This window comes from Nymphalis io, chromosome 15 (genome assembly GCF_905147045.1).
Source record: "Nymphalis io chromosome 15, ilAglIoxx1.1, whole genome shotgun sequence".
Lineage (NCBI taxonomy): Eukaryota > Metazoa > Arthropoda > Insecta > Lepidoptera > Nymphalidae > Nymphalis > Nymphalis io.
This window is the reverse complement of record NC_065902.1, coordinates 992,958-1,019,955: the sequence shown is the minus strand read 5'-3', so window position 1 is coordinate 1,019,955 and position 26,998 is coordinate 992,958. Positions and strand designations below refer to the sequence as shown.

General features: G+C 33.4%; 1 protein-coding gene across 2 annotated transcripts in view; it reads left to right on the top strand.

Moving 5' to 3' along the window:
* Positions 1-232: 232 nt before the first annotated feature.
* LOC126774048 (uncharacterized) overlaps positions 233-26,998 on the top strand; it is a 65,122-nt gene continuing 38,356 nt past the window's right edge. The window contains exons 1-3 of one of the 2 annotated variants that reach the window (XM_050495369.1): positions 233-559; positions 21,106-21,918; positions 24,949-25,036. In XM_050495369.1, coding sequence (XP_050351326.1) covers positions 21,213-21,918; positions 24,949-25,036 — 794 coding nt within the window. In that variant the 5' untranslated portion in view covers positions 233-559; positions 21,106-21,212. Of the gene's footprint in view, positions 560-21,105; positions 21,919-24,930; positions 25,037-26,998 lie in introns of both variants that reach the window. The other variant, XM_050495368.1, reaches the window with a different exon arrangement.

The window sequence follows — 26,998 nt, the reverse complement described above, 5'->3', positions numbered from 1 at the left end:
ATATAAATTTTCCTTTGCAAATGAGAGATATAAGTTAGGGAAGATATTTTTTTTATTTCAGCATTGAAATGTATTATATTAAAGAATATCTTCATCATTCGCCAAAATCTACCTACATCATTTGACGTGGCACCCGGGAATTATCTAATTTGTAACAATAGTTACGCAAGAGGGACTGCGCACTACGAAGCTTCGACTCGAACGAGAGTCAGCCTCTGAAACCCGACGAACATCCCGGGCAGACGACGTTTCTCCCTCAAAAAATCCGATACTCGAGACAAAACGCTTTATTATTTAACAATAATTCAAATATCGAAGTATAATTACTAATGAGAATGCGTCCTAATGTGTATTGTCGCGCTGTCAATTTTAAAATTGGAACGATAATAATTTTTTCTTAACCTCTGTGAATGAACGAGCATTATTAAGCCCCGTGTGTGATTTTTACTACCCGTGCGAATGCTGTAACTTGACAGTTGTTTTATGATATTCTTTTATGACTATACCAGTGGGAAGTGCTCAAGTATGTATTTTAAATCAAAAATTATATAAATAATCGGTGAGTATTTTGTATTATAAATGCATATAAATTTTATAATTTTCTTTGACATGAGCATAGTTTGTTTAAAAAATAATAGATAATTGGATGCATAAATTTAAATATTATACAATTACGGTACAGTATTACAAATTATTATTAATAAACATTTAGAACTTTAAACAATAAATACTAAAAGGGTTGATTAAATAAAGTAATAAAATATAAAATAAATAATATGATCATTGCCAGAATCTTTAAATAAAAAAAAACTCATTATATACGCTTTTGTAAGTTGCCATTGTTGTTTTATATTTATGTTTATTTTTAATTAAGACGTTTTTTTTATCTTTATTGTCTATATTCGATATACAATTTTTTATAAGTTACTTTACACACTGGTTTATAATAAAAAAAAAAATTGTTGTTCAGATTTTTTTTCATACGACGAGCGATAATTTAATCAAATGATTGTATGAAAGATTGATCTTGATAAATATTTAGTAATAAATATAAGGTAAATTATACACATAAAAACATCAAACAAAGATAATGTAAATTATTCTTTACTACTGAAATAATGTTGCCTGTCTAATATTTGTCTTCATATTACCTATAATATATATTGCGGGAAGTTGAAGAAGGTGTACGTATTGAGAAAAATATTGTATTTATATATTAGGTACTTCAATTGATAAGATGAAGAGAAATTTATTGTTAGTACGTTTACTTCGACAATAGTGCTGGTGACTTACCTTGCTAATGTCGTATTTTTGATAGCAAACTGTATAATATCACTAATGTCGTCGTTATTTTATCGAAAGTAATTACTTTTTAGTATCCCACTGCTGGGCAAAGGCTTCTCCTCCTTTCGAGGAGGAGTGGAGGTCATTCCACCACGTTGCTCCATTGCAAATTGATACACATGTTGCAAAATTTCATTCAACACATGTATTTATAACGACGCGCTCATTCACCGCCGATTTCATTGAAAACTCAGTTGTGCTTTTATGAACCTACGATCATCGTTTAAGATTCATGTATAAGAGCAACTGGTCTACATCGGCTCTTAAATATGTAACCTTTAAGAAAAAACTAACCAAATAAATCATTGAAGTATTCTTGTGATTTTATAATTCTCGTATTATTTGATCACGTGATTAATAACAATAGACAATTAATAATAGACTAGATATATCTAGGAATATAATCAATATATAATCTTTATAGATATTCCAGGCTGTAGAATTACATAGTTTCTACTCACCATTAAGCGCTTCAAAATATGAATATTATTCGTAATATCTCATTTTTCTCTTTTATACGTGACATTGGCAGAATATTTTGCGCTCAACTAGCGTAGATACATGCCGGAAAAAAAAAGAAAACAACTGACGTAACCGTATAAGTTAAAAGACGTTTGGCTCTTAAACGGAGTTTTTCTTCAGATATTTTTCGAGATCTTTCGATTAGTCATTTCGTAGTCCTTAGAACGTCTTTAAAGAACCACCTGTTTGATTTAGCTGACGGTTTAGCCACTCGTTGTGTACTTGTGTCAGAAGTGATCGCATTTCAAAGACGATTGAGGGCTGAGAGGAAATGACGCTTTACGAAATGTTTGGTTTTCAGTCATTTGATTTGGTGTCTTTAGACATTTCGAGTAAGATTGGTTCGATTAATATTGACTTTATATTTTTTATTGGCATATTATATTGTAACAAGTCATTCTAAATTATTAATTACATTTCATTGCATTTCTTGATCCTTTTTTTTTTGTTACATACTATAAAATGTATTTATATTGTATTAATTTCAGGTGAAATTGATAGTAATCTTAGCGTAATGGGGATTATTTTTTATTATTATTGTGAGATGTGTTATTAATGGTTTCACTTAAGTAAAAAAATAAGGAAAATAAAATACAAACATAATTTAAAGGTACGGGCAAATGGGCTACTTGATGTTAAGTGGTCACCACAGATATTGGCGATGTAAGAAATATTAACGAAGATGTCATGTCCCTTGTGCCTGCAATCACACTGACTCACTCACCCTTCAAACCGGAATGCAACAATACAACAAGTATTATTCAAGCGTCATTAATATATGTATAATAAAAAGTTAAAGCTACCACTGTTCAGAATTTACAATAAATAAAAATATTAAGATTCTACCGAGTAGAACGGGAAAGCATCTTAGTAAATAAAAGTATATAACAATGATGTATGTATGATAAAAATATAGGTTTTACATAATAATATTTTACATATAATATTTACCACAATAATTCCGAACAAAATTTAATTTAATATTTATAAATTTACTATATTAATAATATTCTTCTTATTAAGCAATATAAACTAAATGAGAAGTCTGGCATAGATCAGCCATGTTGTCCTCACACATGTATGAGGTTAATTCGGTTAAAGTTTTAAATCCGAATATAATTACGAGACAGACAAAAGATGAAATGGGCAACGTCATATGTGTTATAATACATAATTATATAAAGTAAATGTAATGAATGGAGCGCTTCACCTTCGTAATGAGTAATTTGAACTAGGCTGTGACCCCATTTCCTAATACGGGGATGTACCGCGAGTACGTTTCACGAAACAAGCTACATCCCGTAGTTTCATTGATTCATTTATGAAAACCTGAAAATCTAGCTCGTGTCATTATTGTGTTTGTTGAAAATCGTGTTCCTTGTGTGTCAGATATATCCTTACTAATATTATAAATGCGAATGTAGGTTTGTTAGGCTTTCACGTCTTAATTACTCAACTGATTATCATGAAATTGTTTTGCACACACGTTGCATTCCGGTTTGAATGGTGAGTGAACCAGTGTAGCTACAGGCACAGGATATAACATCTCAGTTCCCAAGGTAAGTAGGCGGTTGCCAATTTCTATGGGCGGTGGTGACCACTTACCATCAGGTGTCCCATTTTCTCTTCCGCCTGCCTGTAACATAAAAAATAGGAGAATACGCAGCGTACATAACACATCCCCTACTTACTTGTAAACTAGTTTGATAAAAAGAAGACAATTCAGAAATTATTGTACTAATCAAAACATTTATTTCAAATCTTTGTCCACACACGTTTGTAAATAGTAATAAAAATATGAATGAACTTGATATTTTATTTTTCATTATTAGAGAGTAAAATCGGCTGAGTCTATTGTTACATATTTAATGTGATATGAAGAGCGCTTATTTAATAATGTATTGACTTATGGGTGTGAGGTTCAAACAATCACGCTTTGTGATGTTTGTGTTTTGTTAAAAGCTACTTTATTTTTTCCTCCTACATATTTACATCTATATATAAAAATGTTGGTACATTACATAACATTACATTATAGTGGATACATCTGTTTGAGATTATACAACGTAAAAACGATTAAGATGAGAGTTGGCATATACTTTTTTTTTCATGAAGAAGTTGATTGTATAATTTTTTTTTTGTTTTATCTCGCTTAGATGATACTACAGCATGTAAAAACCAGCACTTCTATAGCATTCGACCGATTGCTATGACAATGTAATGACATGTATCAACATCCCTTTTTATATATGTATAAGAATAATGTAGAAATTTAATTGATGAGAAATTGTAACCGTTCTAGCCAATTCTTCGCGGGATAATCTATATTCTAAACCGATGGTGACTTTACAAGATAAAGTTACTTCGTGGTAGGGATTAGTGTAAACTCGTTTGAGTAAGCATCACCCCTTCATGACATATTCTACCGCCAAATAGCAATACTTAGTATTGTTGTGTACCGGTTTGAACGGTGAGTCAGCCAATGTGACTACAGGCACAATCCAATCCAAACCAACCTAAGTTGGTGGCGCATTGGCGATGTAAGGGATTGTTAATATTTCTAATAGCACCAATGTCTATTGGCGATGGTTACCATTTACCATCAGGTAGCCCATTCGCGGGTCTCGCCTGTTTTTTTTATGTAAAAAAAAGACTATGCAAATGTGCGTGTCAGCCTACTGAATAAAGCATATTTCAATTTTACTCAATTAGAGTATGAGATATATAGTTTAAATTCTGTATAATTTCAGCGAATAAAGCCGCGGGGAATGCTAGTGCAAAACAATTATGTAATAAAAGTCCAGCTTGAATGCGAGCGAGCATCGCTTAAAATGTTTGGACAGACATTGTTATTACAAGCGGTAACTTTTAAACGACGTTCTTTATTTTGATGAAAGTTTCATTATTTAGTTAGTTTTTAAATATATGTATGTATGAGAGGCGAGATGGCCCAGTGGTTAGAAGGCATGAATCTTAAGCGATGATCGCGGGTTCAAACGAGGCAAGCTCCACTGAATTTTCATGTGCTTAGTCTGTGTTTATAATTCATCTCGTGCTCGGCGGTGAAGGTGAAATGTGAAGAAACCTACATGTGTGTCTAATTTCACTGAAATTCTGCCACACGTGTGGCACATCAACCAATCCGCATTGGAGCAGCTCGTGGAATAAGTTCCAAAGCGAAAGATGAGGTAGTATTCTCTGCAGCTCAACTTGGGTAATAAACTTGCAGGCACATTAAACTAACATTAAAATAAATTAAAGTAAATATACACCAAAGGAACGGACAGCACGTCTGCCGAGATACAAGGAATAAAAACTGTGTCTTGCAGATTCTTCTTAGTAGATTCTACATTTTGAATCGATGCTAATATAATCCCGTAAAATGCCTTCTTGAATAAAATAATACTTTGATTTTGTACACAACGAAATATAAATTTTCAAATGTAAATAACTGTTAATGCTCTTTATATTGGTAATTAAGTTCCGTAGCGTTTTCAATCGATACTTTAGTTTTATTTATGTCATTAAGGCTTTATCTTGAGACTGGATTTTCGCATTTCGTATTCAATTTCCTCCTGTCGTCAAGATAAATAGATTATTTTTTTTTATAGAATAGGAAGGCGGAATTGCACATGGACCATTTGATGGTAAGTGGTCACCAATGCCCATAGACATTGGCATTGTAAGAAATGTTCACCATCGCTTACATCACCAATGCACCACCAACCTTGGGAACTAAGATGTTATGTCCCTTGTACCTGTAATTACACTGGCTCACTCACCCTTCAAACCGGAACACAACAATACGAAGTACTGCTGTTTTACAGTAGAATATCTGATGAGTGGGTGGTACCTTCCCAGACAAGCTTGCATAAAGATCTACCACCAGTATTGTAAATAAAATTGTTAATTTCAATTATATAAATATATAGTTGTTATTTATTTATTTAAAGAGAAAAAAATAAAAAGTGAGGAGTTATTTTTTAATGTTTTTTGTGTTGGTGGACGCAGATGTGGCCGAATTTCAGTGAAATAAAATAAATGCAAGTTTCCTCACGATGTTTTCCTTCACCGCTGATCACGAGATGAATTTTTATCACAAATTAAGCACATCAAATATCAGTGGTGCTTGCTCGGGTTTGTACTAGAAATAATCATTTTTCTATATAACATTTTTGTTATATACCAAGCATAACATAACATAAAGTACGTTGTAAATTGAAAATTTATGGTCCTGATTTAAGTTACCATCACGTTAGCCTCATGTTAAGTTCAAGTTGAAGGTTAAGTAACACATTGTATAGCAAGAACAAAACACGCGGAGGTCAGGTACTTTTGCTGCCCTTGTCATTCTATTATGTACTGTGAAATGTTTGTTTTACGTACACAATCGTTTTTACTTTAATTACACAATGAAGGTGGCTCAGTCGTTAGAATATATGTATCTCGAATAAAAGGAGCGAGTTCCCGGGCAAGGAGCAATTTTCTTTTTCTTAATGTCTGTTTATTAATCTCGGTCTAAGCGGTTAAGGAAAACATCGTGCCTGTGTTGTCGAATCTGAATTGGAGCAGCATGGTAGAAGAAGCTGGAAACCTTCTCCTCAAAAAAAGGGAACGCCTTAGGCCAGCCGTTTATCATTTACAAGTTGACACTTATATAAAGTCTACAACTTAGACAAAGTCTTTATTAATACAGTTTTATTGAGTATTTGTACAGTTATATTTATAATATTATTACACGATGTTTTTTGAGCCTAGATGGCTCAGTGTATAGAATAAATCTTAACTGAAGATTAAAATATAAACAAACGCAACGAGTGGTTTTAGTTACGTGTTTAATTTGTGTATTTATCTCGTGCTCGGCCGTGAAACCGTGAGGAAACAGCACGAGACGGATGAAATTGCGAGCAAAAAGATATTTACGGACTGTCAATGAGTTTTTGTTTTAGAAAGTCATGGGTTTTATTCTTTGTACAGATCGGTGCTTTGGAAGTATAGCCCACAGATTGAGAGATTGAATATTGAATAGACGCCAGTACCTAAACTGATTGACTTTTCGGATACGTGGTTATATAAATAAGTAATAAAATAATTGTACATAGAATAAAATAGATGGTTTAAATGATCTTGTAACAGCGCGATACGAAGTTTAAAATATATTACAGTAACAGCCTGTTAATGTCCCACTGCTGGGCTAAGGCCTCCTCTCCCTTTCTAAGGAGAAGGTTTAGGTTTTTATTTCACCACGCTGCTCCAATGCGAGTTGGTAGTTCTCACGATAGTGGTGGTTGGTGGTCCTCATGATGTTTTCCTTCACCGCCAAGCACGAAATGAATTATAATCACAAATTAAGCACATGAAAATTCAGTGGTGCTTGCCTTGGTCGAACCCACGATCATCGGTTAAGATTCACGCGTTCAAACCACTAGGCCATCTCGGCTAGCTGAGCTACTAAAATATATTGTTTATTATGTATTTAAAATTAAATGACATAATTAAAATAACTATCGTAAATTGTCATGATAAATATATTTTTTAATGATATTCGCTAGGTGTTATACTTTTATTGTTTAATGGTTGTTGCGTATGGTTAATTAGCGTCTTCAAAGTGACATCGTCTTGTCGACCTTGTTGACCTTTCAGAATCAGTCCGTGCTTTGGTGTAAATTTTCTATAATTTAAATTAACTTTATTTTGATGCGCCTGCATGTTTTATTACCAAACAATCACACTCCAAATTTTTAATTTAATTGTTATTATTGAAATAGAGTTTATCACATATTACTTTGACTTTGCACTACAGTGTTCGGTAGTTAAGTTTATTCTCTGTAGAATCTAATAGTTTACTTTTTAAGCAAACAAACCATCTAAGCTAAATCCAATTCACTAATTACAGTTATCGGTAGCGATTAAGGAGATTAATAAATATTTCATCATTAATAGTATATTTAATTTATGTTATTTTGTTTTCCCATATTTCATTGATTTTGTTATAATTTATAAATAAGTGTGAGGTCATATTTTTCTATTAAGCAGTAACTGTCTTTTTAAAGACTAATATTTTAAAAGGGCGGCAAAGAGAATTGTAAATATGGAGGGATATTATAAATGGCTGCCGAACTGGATATTTGTTTTTTTTTTAATTTATAAACAGTATCGACCACGCGCCGATCCCATCTACTATAATATTTGTTTATCGAGTAATAAAGTAGTCATCTGGACTCTGCGACGTAAAAAGATTTTAATCCTGAAACGTTGATTGTGATGCTTGGTAATAAAAATGTAGGCATATTCAAATAACATTTATATAAATTAAAGACAAGATACAAGCAAAGCACGGAAATTAAAATTCGTTTGTCTGTTTTGTATCTCAAAAAAAAAACTGTAAATATTTTCTCAGTCGACAAATTAAAATAATTTCGGTTACAAATATTCAATGTAAACTATTATTATATATGGTTATATTATTATTATATTATATTATTATTATATATTACATTTATTAGATATATATATATATATATATATATATATATATATATATATATATATATATATATATTATTATCGCCGTTGAAAGGATTTTAAGTGTAAACAGTTGTAGAAAGTTCCGACGTTGCGATATTTCTCGTGCACTTCTTAAACGGCTAGCGTTGTAAGTTAGTTTGAGTAATTCTAGCAAGCACTAGACAGTTTGAGTTAAAAACAAATTCACATTAAAGTTTATATTGAAGAAGCAAATAGTTGCTCTTAATTTAATACTTGTGTTATCGTTTCACTTTAATTTCATTCTCTTTAAAGATTTGAGATAGAAATACGATACGAAATGTTCGTATGGAGAAATAGCCGCCTGTCACGTGTGTCCTGTTTACTTGATGATGATGGGCTTTGTGGAAGTCCGTCTGGTTAGATACCACGCACTCATCATATATTCTACCGCCAAACAGCAATTCTTAATATTGTAGTGTTCTAGTTGGATGGATGAGTGACTCAGTGTAACTACAGCCACAAGGGACGTAACATCTTAGTTCTCACGGTTGGTGGCGCACTGGCGATGTGAGGAATGATTGATATTTCTTACGGCCCTATGCCTAGGGTCAGTGGTGACCACTTACCATCAGGTGGCCCATCTGCCCGTCCGCCTACCTATATAATAATGTAAGGAAACTTTTTAATTTTAAAATATGGATCTATTTCCATCGAGCCTGTTACATCTTTATTAATGCTTCAAATCAGTACACAGATAAACCTTCTGTGAGGCTAGATACTCAGAAGATAAATGACATAAAAAAATGTGTTATGTTTGTCAACGTAAGTAAAGTTTATGATAAACGACAAAGTAGTCAATAGCGAAGTGCCGAATATTTCCGAATGGATCCGATCATAACCGGATTATGCCGGTTAGTATTCAATCAAAGGAATAGCTGCTGTACAAAATCCGGCCACAATGGGTTTTACGTTGACCTATTTCAAGATTTCTGGGGCTTACCAGGTAGTAGTCTTTAACCTAACTATGTTTACGTACATGCTGTTTTATTATACTTCCACACATGAACAAAACATAAGAAGCGGAAGGAATTAATAAGCAGTATAGAAGTTACTATAAATATGTTGTTTTACCGGTTGCAGATCGTGGCGCAGACGCCGGATGGGTACCGTCTATTGTATAAGTTAATAAAAATATACGAATAGATACATTTAAAGCTCATTTAAACGATATATTAATATACTGGTGGTAGGACTTTGTGCAAGCTCGTCTAGGTAGGTCATCAGATATTCTTTTTCTTTTTTTTTTTCACGCAGTGGAATCTTCAGAAAGGTACCCAGCTCCCATGGGGGGAGGAACTGGGTTATGTGGGATTCTTACCCACTAAAACCACTGCGATGACCGTCCTCGGCACGGATCGGGGAGGCTGCGGGATCGTGTAAATATAACGCATCCGCGGCCTCTCCCGTGCATTGCTCCGCACGTGGCTCGGCGGAGCTCTCCTTAGGGGCAAAGGTAATGCACCCCCCCCACACTCCTCGCTAGTGCATACAGCAGCGCGAGGCCATCCCGGCTGCCGTCCTCCTCAGGGCCGTCTGAAATGAGACACGCGAGGCCCTCACCTCACGCATCCACGACCCTAGGGTTACGCCCTATCTTTTAAGCCCCGGGTATCGGGGCTGTGGGAGGGCCGGGATGACGCCGTCGTCGTCTCCGCCGAGCAGGATCGGCCCTTTCCCGTTCCCAGTCATCAGATATTCTACCGCAACACAGCAGTACTTGCTATTGTTGTGTTCCGGTTTAAAGGGTGAGTGAGCTAGAAAGAAATATGCTACAAGATTATAAGATGATAAAAAATCTTGACGTTGGTATGTATTGCATTGATTGTCATACGGAATATTTGAAAAGGCTATTGAAAATGAGCTCCTTGTCGGTTATTCTCGAATCTACATTCTGAAGAACAGCTTCAAACGTGAACTTGTACTTGTTGTAGGCCATCTTCAGGCTTAGAAGCAATTTGAAAAAACTGCATCAAATGTTTGTTTTTGTGTAAGTTCGGATAAAATACCGTAACTGTAACAGCCTGTGAATGTCCCACTGCTGGGCGAAAGGCCTCCTCTCCTCTTTTTGAGGAGAAGGTTTGGAGCTTATTCGGATAAAATAATAAAAGTTAATTTCTAATATTCCTAGCTGTAGTGCTATTCTGTAAGAACTCTCACTAGAAAAATGTTGACAACCGATTTGTAGTGATATACTATTTTTAATGCAGGTATTGTAGAAATGTTATTAATTTCCAGTGTTCGGTACCATAAATAAAAAAATATGCGCCAAACATATAACAAACACTACTTTTGTTAAAAACAACTAACCGACTTATAACAAGTATCAGCAGTTTTTACAAAAAGTAATAACGTCGCTTGTTACCAGTTTAATCCGGAATATGAGTGAGTTTGAAACTTATATTGAATGAAGAGTTTTTGTGAACTTTGCTAAAATGCTTTATATTTATACAACAAACACGTAAACTTTTAACATGTGCATATTTATAGAAAATAAACTTAAATGTATCTAAAGATTTTTGGAACCTCAACCCAAAAATCACAACACAAACCCAAGAACGGCTTGAACCCAGTTATGAAATTTTATGTCACATTTGAAATTAGATATAGGTTTTTTTAAAATTTCAGTTATAGGTATTTCGAATATCAAGTCGAATATCATGTCTTATTGGACGGAGCGGTATATGGAATATCCCTTTATTTTAAAATTAGAATGGCGAAATCATTGCCAGTGTCTATTAAAAAACAACTTTATGACCTGAGTTGATGAGTTTTTTTCCGTAAGTATTAAAACTATGAACTTGTATAAAATATGGCATGGATTATATCAATTTTACTACTTCTTCGAATATATTTTCACTATCACTACACTGATACCGTACAGTATCATATCAGTTTTATAAAATTAAACAACAATACTTTATACGTTAGAGGTTAAATTGTAAGTGAGCCAGTGTAATTACATGTATAATCTTTGGATCAAAGATGTGATCAAATATGTGACATTGAAGGCGTTTTAACTTTTTTTTTTTTTGAGTACCAGATTCTATTAGCAAAGGTCTGCCGGCATAAAATAAAAAAGGAATATACTGTTTTGTTGTTTTAACTTATTGTCCATTCATTAAACGAATAAGAATATGTTCTTATAATAGTTTCCTGTAATGTTATATTCCTAAATATTACAATTAAATATAAAGGTAAAATTATAAACTTGGCAAATTAAAAGTTTTTTCTTGTAACAAAACTATTTAAAGTACACAATATTTATAACATCGTTGCATGGCTGCTGCGTTTCCAGATCACTGAACTACGATATATAATATGTACAAAAGGCACAAACAAGGCGTTTGTTGAGATTTGTTTGCTTTTGGAAAAAAATCACGTAACGTTGTGCTCCTGATATCGCTGATCGTGTCGAAGTGTCCTATCGGACTAAAAGAGTGATGACACACACACATACATATACACATCTGTAGTATAATACATCCTGCATATGCTAGCTTTAATATTAGCCATGGTTGTAACTTGGTGAAGTTGGTGACTAATATATTCAATCAGGCAAAGACCGTTGAAGCTGTTCGAAAAAATTTAGTACGTAGTTTGAATATATGGTATATTAAATAGGGTACTTTATATATATATACAAATTTCAGTATTGAAATAAAATAGATATATAACTATCTATACTTATATGTATGATGAGCGAAGTGGGATACAGGTAGGTTTCATAAGCGGAAATAAAATTTGTTAACAATTATTGTTGTTACCCTTTCTTCAATAGTCGTAATTGAAAATATATATCTCTATTATGACTATATATAATATATAATATTCGTAAAGACGTGGAATATAACCTCATATACATATACCGTGTATATAATTAAAGCTGCTAAAATAAATCGTTTTATATTTCTGAACTGTTATTTCAAAGGTGAATGGGCCAGTCTAATAACAGCCTCAAATAATATTGCAAGGATAGAGAACGGAACCAAATTCTACGTACTAGGAAGCGAGATTATAAATGAATCAATTGATAATGTTCAGTCATTTCAGTAATGCTATTACAATCGGTAGAAATAAATTAAGATTTTGTTAACCAATTTGCTAGAGAGATTAAGAACTGTAATTGGCTCGAACTCGTTCAATCATCTTGTATGTTACCATGCGGTCTCGCGTGAGGCGAAATAGCACTGAAATAAATGACTTAACTCGGTAATACGGGTGACCTTTCGTTTTATCACGATTATCGTGAAGCCACGGTGGATGTTTTTTATCGACTCTATTATGTGTGTATATTTAATTAAGACAATGTGACTCAATTAAATTTAAATATTGGTGTAGGTACTGTCGGATAGTTAACTTTATTATTATTTTTTATCAATTCAATTAAGTGTTTTCAGTAATTGTAGACTCTACCGCTAAGCCGGTCACAATAATAGTAGTTATTTTTTTGTTATATGAAATACTTAGATTAGTATTTATAATTGAATGTACATATCCGATATGGAAATCTACGAATGTAAACTATTCCACACGTATTTATTGTCTGTACCGTACCGTAACCGTAACAGCCTGTGAATGTCCCACTGCTGGGCTAAAGGCCTCCTCTCCTCTTTTTGAGGAGAAGGTTTGGAGCTTATTGTCTGTATATTCATTTTATTTTATAATAAACCTTATCTATAATGTATTTGAATATATAATCTTTTACACAAAATTTTGTCTAAGAAGCGTTATTCTGGCATCAGTAAAATCAAATTTCTCACTATGGTATGACCAAAAATAAAACACAATAACCGGGCGGATACTATATTTTCGTTTTGCTTAATTATATTGCTTACGAGGCGTATTTTAGAAGCGACCATTGGCATGCTACTCACGTCAGAAGTATTTTTTTAGGGCTCGTACCTCTAAAGAATAAAAAGGAAACCTTATAAGGTATCTTCGTGGTCCGTCTGTTCGTCAAGACATTGAAATTAATACCAAATACTGAGGTCTGCTGTCCCTTGGAGCTGTGAAAAAATGAAAAAAAATGCGTGGTGGTTTTGTAATGCTTTATAGTAACAAAATTGAATAAAGAAACGTTTTTCGTATCTAGAGAGCTTTCACCCGAATATCTTTTGACCAAAATGTTACATGAGACGTGCCTTTCAAAGAGGCCCTGAAAGTCTTACAATAATATCATAGGAAGATATGCTAATGTGGCTTTTTATGTATTATATCTAACTTTAACATATACAATAAAACTTAAAGGGCTATGTAAAATTTCTTTATAAACTTTAACGTTTGTTGCGAACAACTTTGTATGCTTAGAGTTAGGTAGGCTTCTAAGTTATGTTATTTCTCTTAATGTTTATTAAGGAAATAAAGGAATATAAGTATCATATTATAAATAAACTCAGTTTCAGTTGAAATGTTTTCATATATGTATACAGTAACAGTACAGTAACAGCCTGTTAATGTCCCACTGCTGGGCTAAGGCCTCCTCTCCCTTTTGAGGAGAAGGTTTGGAGCTTATTCCACCACGCTGCTCCAATGCGTGTTGGTAGAATACACATGTGGCAGAATTTCAATGAAATTAGACACATGCAGGTTTCCTCACGATGTTTTCCTTCACCGTTAAGCACGAGATGAATTATAAACACAAATTAAGCACATGACAATTCAGTGGTGCTTGCCCGGGTTTGAACCCACGATCATCGGTTAAGATTCACGCGTTCTTACCACTAGGCCATCTCGGCTTTTTTACTAGGCCATCTCGGCTTTTTTAATGTATACATTTTATATGTATACATTTATTTAAAAAAAAATTGAAGTGTCTGTCTGTGTTTTTAAAATAACTGCCTCTTTTAAAGTCAATATGGCTATTTGCGATTTATCAAAACCAAAACAATCATTCATTTTGAGTTTTGTTTGTCTGTCTGTTTGTCCAGGCTAATCTTTGAAACGGCTAAAAATTACAATTCGAATAAACTGAATTATTATAAGAAGTATTTCAAGGTATCGTTTAGTTTTTATTACATCAAAATCGGTTGAGTCTGTCTAACCAGAATGATATTTCATGCTTCTTACTTTAAAATCATAGACTTCCAAACAATCATTTATCCTTTCCTTATACTTAAGCGCAAGCGATACCACGGGCAACAGTTCGTAATAATATATAATTGTACTTTTTATACTTATGTTAAATACTGCAAAATGAAATATAGCTTAATATGACTGACACTTATTATTATTTATTTCATATCATGTAATTTTATTGTGAAGAATAAAAATGGCCGATAATGGCTGTTATGATATCGTGTTCTTTATTTCAAGGGACGTTTTTCGGACGACAAATATCCGTTATAAATCAGTTCGCGCCGTTATCACGATAAATATTGAGTTACAGGCTTTTGTTCAATACTAATGTTTTTAGTTACTTTTCGCTTCTTCTGTACTATTTTCTATAAGATAAAAACAAACATATATTTTATAAGAGAACTTCAAATCGTACGTACTAAAAGAAAACACACATTGTAGAATATGGTCAGTCAAATTTTTGAAATTGTTTATCGTTTAGAGAAAAAATATGCAATAAATGCTATATTTGTTAATATAATAACAACTAAATGTGAAATTAAAATTGAAAATAATCCCCCGAAATAGTAATTGTGGGCAATGAAATGTGAAAGCACTGACTTGCCGGTTCTTCTCGGTAGAATCTACATGTTAATTTTGAAGTATATTCTTATAAGAGCTTACCTGTCTATAGTTATATTAGTATATTTTATACGTTGACCAAGTCGCTGGAGACAGCACCATTCTTTCTGAAGTGAATATGATAACATTGAATGTCAAACGCTATGTCTTTTCACACGTAATTACAGTGATATCACCTACACATAACCACATTAAAACAAAGCATTGCTATTTTTCGGTGAGTTTGGTAGTTCGCAGTGCTTACATTTTAGTGAGAGTCGAAATGGCCCAGTGGTTAGAACGCGAGAATCTTAAACGATAATTGCAAGCAAGCATCACTGAGTTTTCACGTGCTTAATTTGTGTTTAAAATTCATCTCGTGCTCGGAAGTGATGCAAAACATCGTGAGGTTAACCTGCATATGTTTTGTTTCACTAAAACTCTGCCACATCTTTATTCACCCACTCGCATTAGAAATCTTTCTCCTAATATCTCCCCTCCCTTTAAGGAGAAGGCTTGGAGCTTATTCGACCACGTTGCTCTAATACGGGTTTATAAATACACATATTTTTCTTCATTTCCGAAACATAAATTAAATCCAAGAAAACTGGGCTTGCTATATCTTCACGCTGGGCCATTTCGACTCAACACTGGAATCGCTTCCTTATATCATATTTCCATATTTACCTACATAGCTTAAGAAATGGTAATGTAAGCCGAAAATAATACACACGATACCGAAAGCATTCTTTCTTACTTTTTTCATATTTCTTTCTCAATTGTCATCCCGTATGAATGAAAATTCCGACTTATATATACATTTTAAAAATAAAGTTATAATAAATATTATATAATGTATTGTTTGCTAAATCGCACGCCTTGATGCAGTCTAAGAGCTGATTATATTCGACTTTGTGTTGAATTCGAGGATGCTTCGACTAAGCGATTCTTAACGTATCGGGAAAGCTATTTGTATGACTTCAGATAAGTTTGTAGGACATATAAAACCTTTCAATGAAAAACCTACTTGATTAACTTGATATTTTCAATGCATGTTTGAAATGTTTTGCTTTTTTAAATATTTTAATAAGCTTTAAATAAAACCTTTAATCGTGTAACAAGTTGAATAAAACTACATTTGTTTAAGCATCACAAGCGCTCACAAATAAACAAAAATAAATAAATAAGATAAGTCTATTAATATGATTTAATTATGTTTATGAAACAAAATACTATTGATAATAATTAATTTTTCAAATTTGAAGCAAATTCAACAAAGAATAAATAATAGTTTTACTATACAAAAACTATAAATTCAAAGATAATAACTGTAATTAGTCGGTAAACAAATATGTTTCTCGTGAAATAGTTACATACAAATGAGGCGAGTTTTGTCATGCGCGTATTGTTTGGTGTGTACTCGCCTTTTTTTTCTTTTCTTATCGTCTTTTTATATGAAATAGGTGACGGACACAGACGGCCTGCAAATGGGCCACCTAATGTTAAGTGGTCAACACCGCCCATAGACTTGACTGTCTCGTTGTTCTAGTGGCTAGATGTTCAGGCTGCCGGCCCAGAGGTTCTAGGTTCTAATCCCAGGCCGGACCAATAAAAAGTTATTGGGATTTTCCTTGCCGTTGGTCCTGCGCCTGAACTCTTTCTGGTCATGACGGATTGCCGTCCCATCGGATTATGAGAGTTAGGGAATAGAGTGCACCTGTGTTTGCGCACACACTTTTGCACTATAATATGTTCTGCGCAATTGGCTAATCTTTCTTAGGATTGGCCGCCGTGGCCGAAATCGGTCTGGAGGACCTTATAGACTTCCATTCCTTACGCCCCCAATGCTCCTCTAATCTTGGGAACTAAGATGTTATGTCTCTCGTGTAGTTCTGGTTAACTTATCATTCAAATCGGAACACCACAATACCAAGTATTTTTGTTTCGCGGCAGAATATATGATGTTAGGCGGTACTTACCCAGAAGGGTTTGCACAAAGTCTACCCACCAAGTAAACTACCGTCTCATGGAAAGAACATAAGTTCGTACAAAGTTAATAACAGTTCGTTTACACTTTAAAGACATATTCTAGATAAGGGAACGTGTTACTTGAATCGTATTATTTTATGAGCGTTTCAATAGCCTTTTTAGTAGTTCAAGTTGACTTTTATAACTCGCTTACATTGTTATGAAGATGCTACTTAATACTACACAAGTTAGCTGATTTGATTTTATTTTATAATCTAGCAACTTACTGTATAGTCTGTTCATATTGCAAGTATCGGTTGTACTTATATGTATACAAATAAATGATATGTTTTTTTGTAGTGCCTAAGCGAAAAGTCAAAGTAATATAGATGATAATAACAGCGTGTTTCATAAGGGTTTAGTGTATAATATTATTAAGTTTAATTTTGACGTGACAAGCGTGAATTTCCTTATATGTATATGAGTACTAGTTTTCGCTAGCTGTTTCGCCCGCGTGTTAGTGGGGGGAGTTAGGTATTCTATGTATTATTCTATATCACTGTCAACGTGTATTCTAGAAGTATTTGCTAGCAGCGTGTCCTTCGTTATTTTGGTCATATAGCGCGAAAGCAGTCTGACAGCCTCGACAAGCTGATGGTGCTTGGCAAAGTAGAGGGGAAACGACCAAGTGGCCCCACACGATGGTCGGACCAAGTTACCAACCTCACTGGTCTCCATGTGACCACAGCCCTGAGGAAAGCTGAGGATACAGACAGATCAGAGTGGACACGACCTTCAGCAATGAAGTAAACGACCGAGAAGATTCGAGATGGTCGGTTGGGTAGTTAAGACGAAAAAGGTTAACAAACAAACTCGCTTTTGTATTTATAATATTAGTAAGGATCTAATTATTTGAGTGCTTCTCATGAATAATATCGGTACTTAGTGTCAATTTGTGTCAAATGAATGAATATTATATATATTCTCCTAGTTTAGTTTTAAAATGATTATTATTCGATTAACTGTTAGACGAATACAGTATTTTTGTCACATAATATATTATGTGACAAAAATAATGTTTAAAATCCATTTAATTTTTCGATTTCTTGTTGTTAATACATAAAACAATATTTTGACAAATATAGGCTCATTCGTAGTGGTAGTGCTCGGTGTACATTCTGGATTCAAACCGCTCGTCCATCAAATTTATCCTCGAACAATTGTACTTTGCTTTGTGTAAATGTCAAGGGTATTTATAGACTAGACTATAAATAGAATACTCTTAAATGGAAGCACATTCAATATCGATCAATAATAATATTGTTCTGTATATTTTAACAAATAACATTAAATAAATACCATATATGACCGCCTTGTTTGTTCAATTGCTAGATATAAGACCGCAGATCAAGAGGGCTTAAATCCCAGGTCAGGATTAAAAGTTATCGCGCGTTTCTGTTGAAAAATTCTCAGTAATACTCCGGAGTGTTTAAGTTGCAAGTGTACACTCCGGTGCTTTTAAGTAGTTAATAAATAATTAAAGTGCGTGCAACCCTTACACTAGTGACACCTTTTCGTTTCACTGTTGTTTCACTTAATCGTTACATTGGAATTTGTCCTTGAAAGTTAAATCTCATTTCGCCCCAAGGAGTTTCATTTCAGAAAGCCGTAGCTATTAAGCGTTGACAGTGACATTGACGGATGACATCCGATGAATACGATACAGTGGTGTTGTGCTGTACCCCATGTATATAGGTACGCAAGCATACAATTGCTACTGTCAGGTGACGTTGGGAGATATTAAAAATTGTTCGACTTTCATTAGCGTAGCCATTATGCTACCGTTCACACAATAGCGGCTTATATGCATTGTGTAACCGATGATACATTTCATGGAGTTACTATACATTATAATGGATATTGAACAGATCTTTTCTTATTAATATTGAAAAAGTAAACGAATAAATCAAGGTGATCGCAATGAATTGGATATTCTGGTAGACTGGGATCTAGATTATTATATATATATATATTAATTACGAGAAAATACTTATATATATATATATATATATAACAATACGGTAAAAATATAAATTAGTTAAGTCGTCGGGAATGGTTAGTTACTCACATTAAACTCGTGCGAATGTGTTTTTTGTATGGACCACAGATTCAAGTGATATTTGATATATAAATAGATTATATGAGTTATTTGTTTATTTATTTATATAATAACAAAAATACTTTATTTAGTCTCGTGTTACAATAGGAATCTTAAAATTTAATGAAAGGATAACAAATGTATTAGATGGAAAACTAACTTACAGCTGTTACCGGCGCCCTCAAGGCTAAACACATTAAAAATAATAAAAAGTAACGAAATATGAATAAAATATTGTAACGAAAATAAATGGTTCGCTTTTGGCACATCTGATCTCCTCAGAGGTCCGGAGGGAAGGCAATTTCTATTAATACGAAAAATAATGTAAGTATATAATATGTAAATGCCATATCTTAAAGGAGAAGGCTTGGAGTATATTCCAATATACAACTCTTATACGGGTCGATGGTTATACATGGTGACAAAATTTCGAAGAAAATTCAGCAGTGACGTGCGACGTTACAAAGCATATATATGTCGCGGATTCAAATGGATTTTAATGGCCGTCATTGTCGTCCAATATATTGATTTTATTGAAACGGTCAGTGCGCACGTCCGGCGCTGGCGCTGTCCTGAGAGCAAGAGACGAAGAGACCAAAGGGGTCGCTCGACAAAATGATCACACGCGCTACTGACATACTCCTTTATATTTTGTATTTCCATCAGTCGGCTACATAATAAAATGGGCAATCGTCTTATACTTTTCACACTTGACGTCTGACAACCGACCATACATGACATACATCACGTTGTGTGGTGTTGCTATTCTAATAAGTGACGTCGTATACCCGAATAAATTTATTATCTCTGACATATACTACCTATATAATATTATATTGAGGCAAATTTAACTTAAAATATATTCTAAATAAATATATAAAATTGTGTAATTATAATATTATAAATATTAATTTAACTGCTCCGTAAATATATACCTTTAAACATATTACATAATACACAATGATATAATTGATAGCTTGCGATGTTGATTAATTGTCGCTGGTTGATTGGAGTGCAGCATTGTTATAGCTGTTTCCTATTTAGAAGTTTACTATTGTACCACAAGCAATTATATTACTTAACTGATCGATTTAGTCTAATACATTAAAGTATATACATATAAATTTTTATTTAATATATAATTGCCAATATTAACTTTATATAGCATTAAACCAATCTCGAATGTAAGAACTATATAACGCAATACCAACAGTAAAAGTAAAGTAGAAAAGTAAATAGACAGCCTGTAAATGTCTCAGTAACCTTATATCCTTTTTAAGGAAACGGCTTGGGGCTAATTCCATCGAGATTTACCAATGGGAGTTGGTGGAATACACATGTGGGAGATTTGTATCCGACACCTGCAGGTTTCCTCACGATGTTTCCTTGACCACTGAACATAAGATGAATTTAATGAAGCGATTACATTTCCTGCTCATTTCATTGTTTATTCCTAACATAAGTTTCGTTATTTGTTTGTTTGTTACGCTTTCACGTCTAACTACTGCACTTATCCGAAATTTTGCTTACACGTTGTCATGTCTACAGAAAATGACATATCAGGCATATCAGGCATAGGTGTTACCACTACCCGGGTGAAACCGCTGATGAAAAAATTAGTTACGACCAAATATCTGATAATATTAACAATCGAAAATATTTTTTTGTTCATAATTCATACATTATAATTATGTAGAGTATATATGGAAATAATACCGGCTGTTATTTTCTGATATTACTATTTTTATAAATGTGTCTTAAGAAAACAATCATTGTAATAAGATTTTTGTTCGTTAAGTTAGGGAACCATTGAAAACAACAAGCGATATTTGAGGCACTTAAATCAGATTATGAAAACTTTCATACTTAATAGTTTCCCTTGTTCGCAGATTCGCTGAACAACGACGGAATAAAAATGAAGATATACAACTAGAAACACTGAATTTTCTTTATATTGATAATGGGTATATGACTAGAGAAGAAATCGATCAGGAAAATGACAAACGTTAAATTAAAACTAATGTTCTACCTCCTCAACTCACTTTTATCTGCAGACTTAGTGCATTCACGCCCCTACTCCAACTTTAGTACAACGGATATTATCATGAACTTTTCTAATAATAGTAGTACCTTTAATATTCCCGTAGATTCTAATTCTGACACGCTCATTGTTGCGAGCGAGGAAGAAACACCAGAAGAAACTAATAAGAGTTCCAATACACAAATGGAAGCTATAGTTAATGCTGAACAAGATAGGGACGAGGCGTTTTCCGAAAACAATAACCAAGACCAAGCTAGTATATTAGAAATATCAAAAAACGAAGCGGAAGCATTCGAGAAACAATTGAACATATCAAGTCCTTTGTTAGACGAGATGATAAATTCCGAATCAGATAGAGAAGGAACATTAACCGACATACTCTTTAGACCTGATTCTGAATTTGTTGAAGATACACCAAGATTCGAGTTCTTAATTGCCGCTAAGATTAATGGCAGTGATGGTAATGATACTAAAGAAATTGTCTTTAGTGATAATAATTTAGATAAAAGAAATCGTAACGTAAGTGATGTTCTACGAAAAGTGGATTACGTTGAATTAGTAGAAGTGATCAAGCCTTCGAATATAAATGAAAATAAGAGTGCGTACAATTTAGCGAATATCACAGCGCACAATGTAGACAACGACGTAGCCCCGGACACAAGTGAGTAGCTGTTCTATTTAAACTGTTTACTGTCTATAATATTGTACATTTCTAAAGAATACATTAATCTTAACAAAATTCAGAAATACTATTTATGCTTATGATAAAAACCTACATAACCGCGTAAGTGGATCGTAAATTATTCTGCCGTATTTTGTTAACACATTTCGCTAAAAGAAAATATATGTATGCACACTATTAAAGCATTCGTATTAACATTGGGGATTGCGAGCTTACAAATTCAATTCGACATGCATTCCACAAGCGGAGGGACGGAGGTATTAAGAGGTCGGAATGTTTTTATTTGTTCGAGAATTAATTCGGAATAACGCATTTATTGTCACACTCCAATTTATCAATGGCAGACGTGATTAACCTTGCTCAAATTGAATTTGCAGTAATTTGTTCGATAATTAGGGTAAAATATCTTCTGTTATCTGGTTTTCATTTTGCGTTTTATCCTATTATATTAATCAATGCTTATAGAAAATAATAAAACAAGAGATGGCTTTATAAATGTACTAGCTAATCATCCCAGTTTCACATGGGTATACAGTATACAGTAAGAGCCTGTTAATGTCCCACTGCTGGGCTAAGGCCTCCTCTCCCACCACGCTTCTCCAATGCGGGTTGGTAGAATACACATGTGGCAGAATTTCAATGAAATAAGACACATGCAGGTTTCCTCACGATGTTTTCCTTCACCGTCAAGCACGAGATGAATTATAATCACAAATTAAGCACATGAAAATTTAGTGGCGCTTGCCCGGGTTTGAACCCACGATCATCGGTTAAGATTCACGCGTTCTAACCACTAGGCCATCTCGGTTCAAAGTTTCACATGGGTAGATAAAAAGAATGTAGAAATGTATTTTGGGTAGGATTTGCTTTAAATCCATTCTTAGTGAGTGTCTACACTGGGAAAGGAGTACAGTAACAGTAACAGCCTGTAAATGTCCCACTGCTGGGCTAAGGCCTCCTCTCCCTTTTTTTTTTTTTTTGAGGAGAAGGTTTGGAGCTTATTCCACCACGCTGCTCCAGTGCGGGTTGGTGGAATACACATGTGGCAGAATTTCGATAAAATTAGACACATGCAGGTTTGCTCACGATGTTTTCCTTCACCGAAAAGCACGAGATGAATTATAAACAGAAATTAAAAGGAAAGGAAAGGAGTAACTGACAAATTTCAAGTCGATGTGTATATGATGACTCGTGATGGGTGGTATGTCGCTTATATATAAAGATTGTTAAAACTTTTTTGCTCTTTAAATTAATGTTAATTAAAGATATGTTATCAAATCAAAGATAAAATTAATTAAAAATACAAGTAGAAGATACTGTAGAGATATTCTATTACATATAAAACAACAAGTAAATATAATTTGAGGTACATATGGTACACGCGTGTTATTTTTAATTAGCTCTCCTCGCTTATACATACATTGACTAAAATATATAATTACCACCGTGTTGGTTCAGAGGTCTCGTATTTTACGAGGTGCGTACTCACTGGAGACCTTAAAATCCCAGGATGCGGATCTTTTTGACAAATTAACGAGCATTCTAAATTTATAACTCACCCACGTTCAGGGTTTGTATTCAGGCGTATCAGCAGTACGTGTACGATTAAATAACTTGGGCTAACCTATTAAATGTCACGTTAATTTAAACAATAAGATTACTTAATTTTATTAAATTATTTATTTTGTTCATTGGAGGATATATATTCTTATAAAATAGTTGGCGGGGCAGATTACGTCCGTACAATCAAAACTACTGAATCTAGAAAGCCAGGGATATAGGTTACACTGTTATTGATTAATGTAGACGGAATGAATGAATGTATAAAGTTTGGCATAAGCTGATAGTCATATTTTTTTTCGATTTTTGAACTACTTTATCGAAATCTAGCCTACATAGAAATTACTAAAGATGTGAAAAGAGGAAGCAATACGGGCATTACATAATATATACTGAGTTTGCAAATGACCTTTACATACATTATTTTTTGTGTGTGTGTGTGTCTATTATACTGTTTTTTTAATTATACAGCTGGTGAAGAAAAACTTCATTGAGCGTAAGTAAATTTTCCGAGTCGCATTTGAGTGAAAAGTTACAGCGGTAATAACATTCATTCTTGTCACGTAAAATTAGTTAAAAAGCTTAATTTTATTTTCTTTCCTCAAATAACTAACACTCTTTTGTTTCTTTATGGATCTTATTATATAGATTATATATTAATCGTACTATTATTTTTCTTAAATATCGTATATTCTAGATGTAGCTTTCCAAATATATCCAATGACTAAATTCCTTAATTTAATATTCTTCTGCGCAAAACTCGAAACCGCGGGCGGGTATCGCGGCTGCATTTCAAAGACATCCTTTTAAAACTTGATTTTTTATTGAGCTACAGAATGAAAACGTTCTCTTAATAATAATAATTAATTCTTAAGCAATTGTATGACGTACAAAGAACTAAAAATGAGGCCTATAATATTCTGTCAACAACTACAATTGAATACAGAAATAATGCAATCACTAATATCAGTAAAATTACGAAAAAAAGTATTATTTATATATATATTTATATATATATATATATATATATATATATATATATATATATATATATATATATATATATATATATATATATATAACTAAAATTGATGACGTAACAGTGCATTTGAAATGAAGTAACAAAATGTCATGACATATAAAAACGTAGAAACTGATAGTCAAAATCTTTATTTCATAATAATCTTATATGTTATTGTAGTTGTAAGTTTTATTAGATAGAGATAGCTTTACATATATCACACATTATAGTCTTATAAATCATATAAGTGCCATGTATTCCAATCTCACGGTTAGACGCTGTCGGTAATTAATTAAAAGCTTAAGGCGTCGTAAATTACATTCGAATTTCAAAACTTCTCAAGCTGTCTGTTGTCGAGCGACTAGCTGAGCGGTCATACCCGCAGCGTGTAGGCATATGACCTGTCGCAGTTTTGTCTATGTTTTCAGGTTACACTGACGTTCAGACACTTTTCCTGGCCTGCTTCGCGACGCTGCTGCCGCTTCTAATGGTGCTCTTCGCAACGCTTCTTGTCAGGTAAGATTATGAACCTTCTTTTTAATATATTCTAATATATGGCACTATAGATGTTTTTTCATGTACAGTACTGTTTGAATTAAATACGTTTCATTACCGTACTTTTATAATATATATCTTGGTGGTAGGGCTTTGTGTATAACAGTATAACCATCGTAACGTAACATCTAAGTCCCCAAGGTTTGTGGCGCATTGGCGATGTAAGGAATTGTTAATATGTCTTACAGCGAAAACGTCTATGAGCGATGGTAATCACTTACCATCAGGTGGTCCATATGCCCATCCGTTACCTAAATAAAAATTGAAATATCATTTATTTTGTAAGAAATACAAGCAGATTAATTAAAGGAGGGGAATAAAAAAAGTAAAAATCTTTTATATAATGACTTCTAAAGCTACTATTTTACATAAAAATATAAAAAAACTAAGTCCAAGCTTGTGTTCGTTGTTGCTAATTTTAGATGGCCCGAAACTTTGTATTGGCTCGCTTAGATGTGCCGTTTAGATTATTTATAGGCTAACTTATAATATAATGATTCGTAATGGCTGTTTTGCAAATACAATGATTTAGATGATAATATATGCTGAATGTAGCAAGACTTGGAAGTACAAAATTTACAAGGCTTTGTCAAATTCGCTTTTATCTGCTTCAGCGAGATTCCACCACGGTCTCTTCTATGTATAAATTTTACGGTCAATTTCACTGCATAGCCTCTATATGTGAAGAATAAAACACTTTATTGGCGCAAATGAATTCCATAAAGCAATTTTTATTCTAATTCGTTTCATCACTCGTGAATAATAAACACAAATTAAGTACATGCAAGATCAGTTCGTGGGCTTGAACCACGATAAGGTTAACGTGTTCTGACCACTAAGCCATCACGGAACACTTTTTGTAAACATAGCAATTAATTTAAAAAATTAAATGTTTTGAAATTTCTGCACTTTTTTGTGTAATAAGTAGGCGGACATTAGAACTGTCACTGACACTGGCTCACTCACCCTTCAAACCGGAACACAAAAGTATTAACCTATTTTTGTTTTGCAGTAGAATATGTGAATAGTGGGTGGTACCTACTCAGACGGGCTTGCACAAATCCCTACATCAAGTACATACTTAACTTACTCGTATCTTTATACATACATATATGTTAATATGGAATAATTTTATTGCATTGAATGCAGAAATAATCCTTTGATATTCTGGGATCATACTTGAATCACCTAGTTAACTTAATATTTAGGCCGGTTGGCTTATTCACATAAAACAGAATTAAACAATTTTTCTTGTCTCGTTCAATTTGCACGCATCCAAAACATTAGGTCCGCTAATGAGATAAAAACCGTACGCTGTGTTATCCGTATAAAAGGCAGAATTACGTACGGGTGAATAATTAAATATTTTCGAAGTAATTGTTTGGATCCTGAAAGAAATTTGTGTAACTCAATTAATTAGTCAGCCCGACATATACAGGGGTATATTGTGTAAATACAGTGTCGAACATATCTGTAATTGGTACATATATATAATAGAAGTTACTAAATTATGCTAATAAATTCAAAATTGTTTAATATATATACTGCAGATGTTCTTTTTTAAATAAATAAATAAATAATACTGCTCCGCACTGGTTCGGGTTGACATTGGACAAGGGCATACGGCTTTTGACCATCCCTTGAGAACCTTGTGACGTAACAACCGTTTCGATTCTCTTTTCAAACGTTGTCGTTGCCCCGCCGCGCCATTTTATGTTGAGGTTTTTTCTACATAAGGAAATGTTAAGGCTATAAGTAATCCTCAAACATGAAATAAATCTTTTGTATTTCTACGAACATATATCCCATTATTAAGTATATAGAAGCGACAGTCAATATTTTAATTTCTTTCTTAGAAATAAATTTTGGAGCGCCGGTTACATATTGCGCGAATAGTTCAATATAATGTACAAATTGTTTATT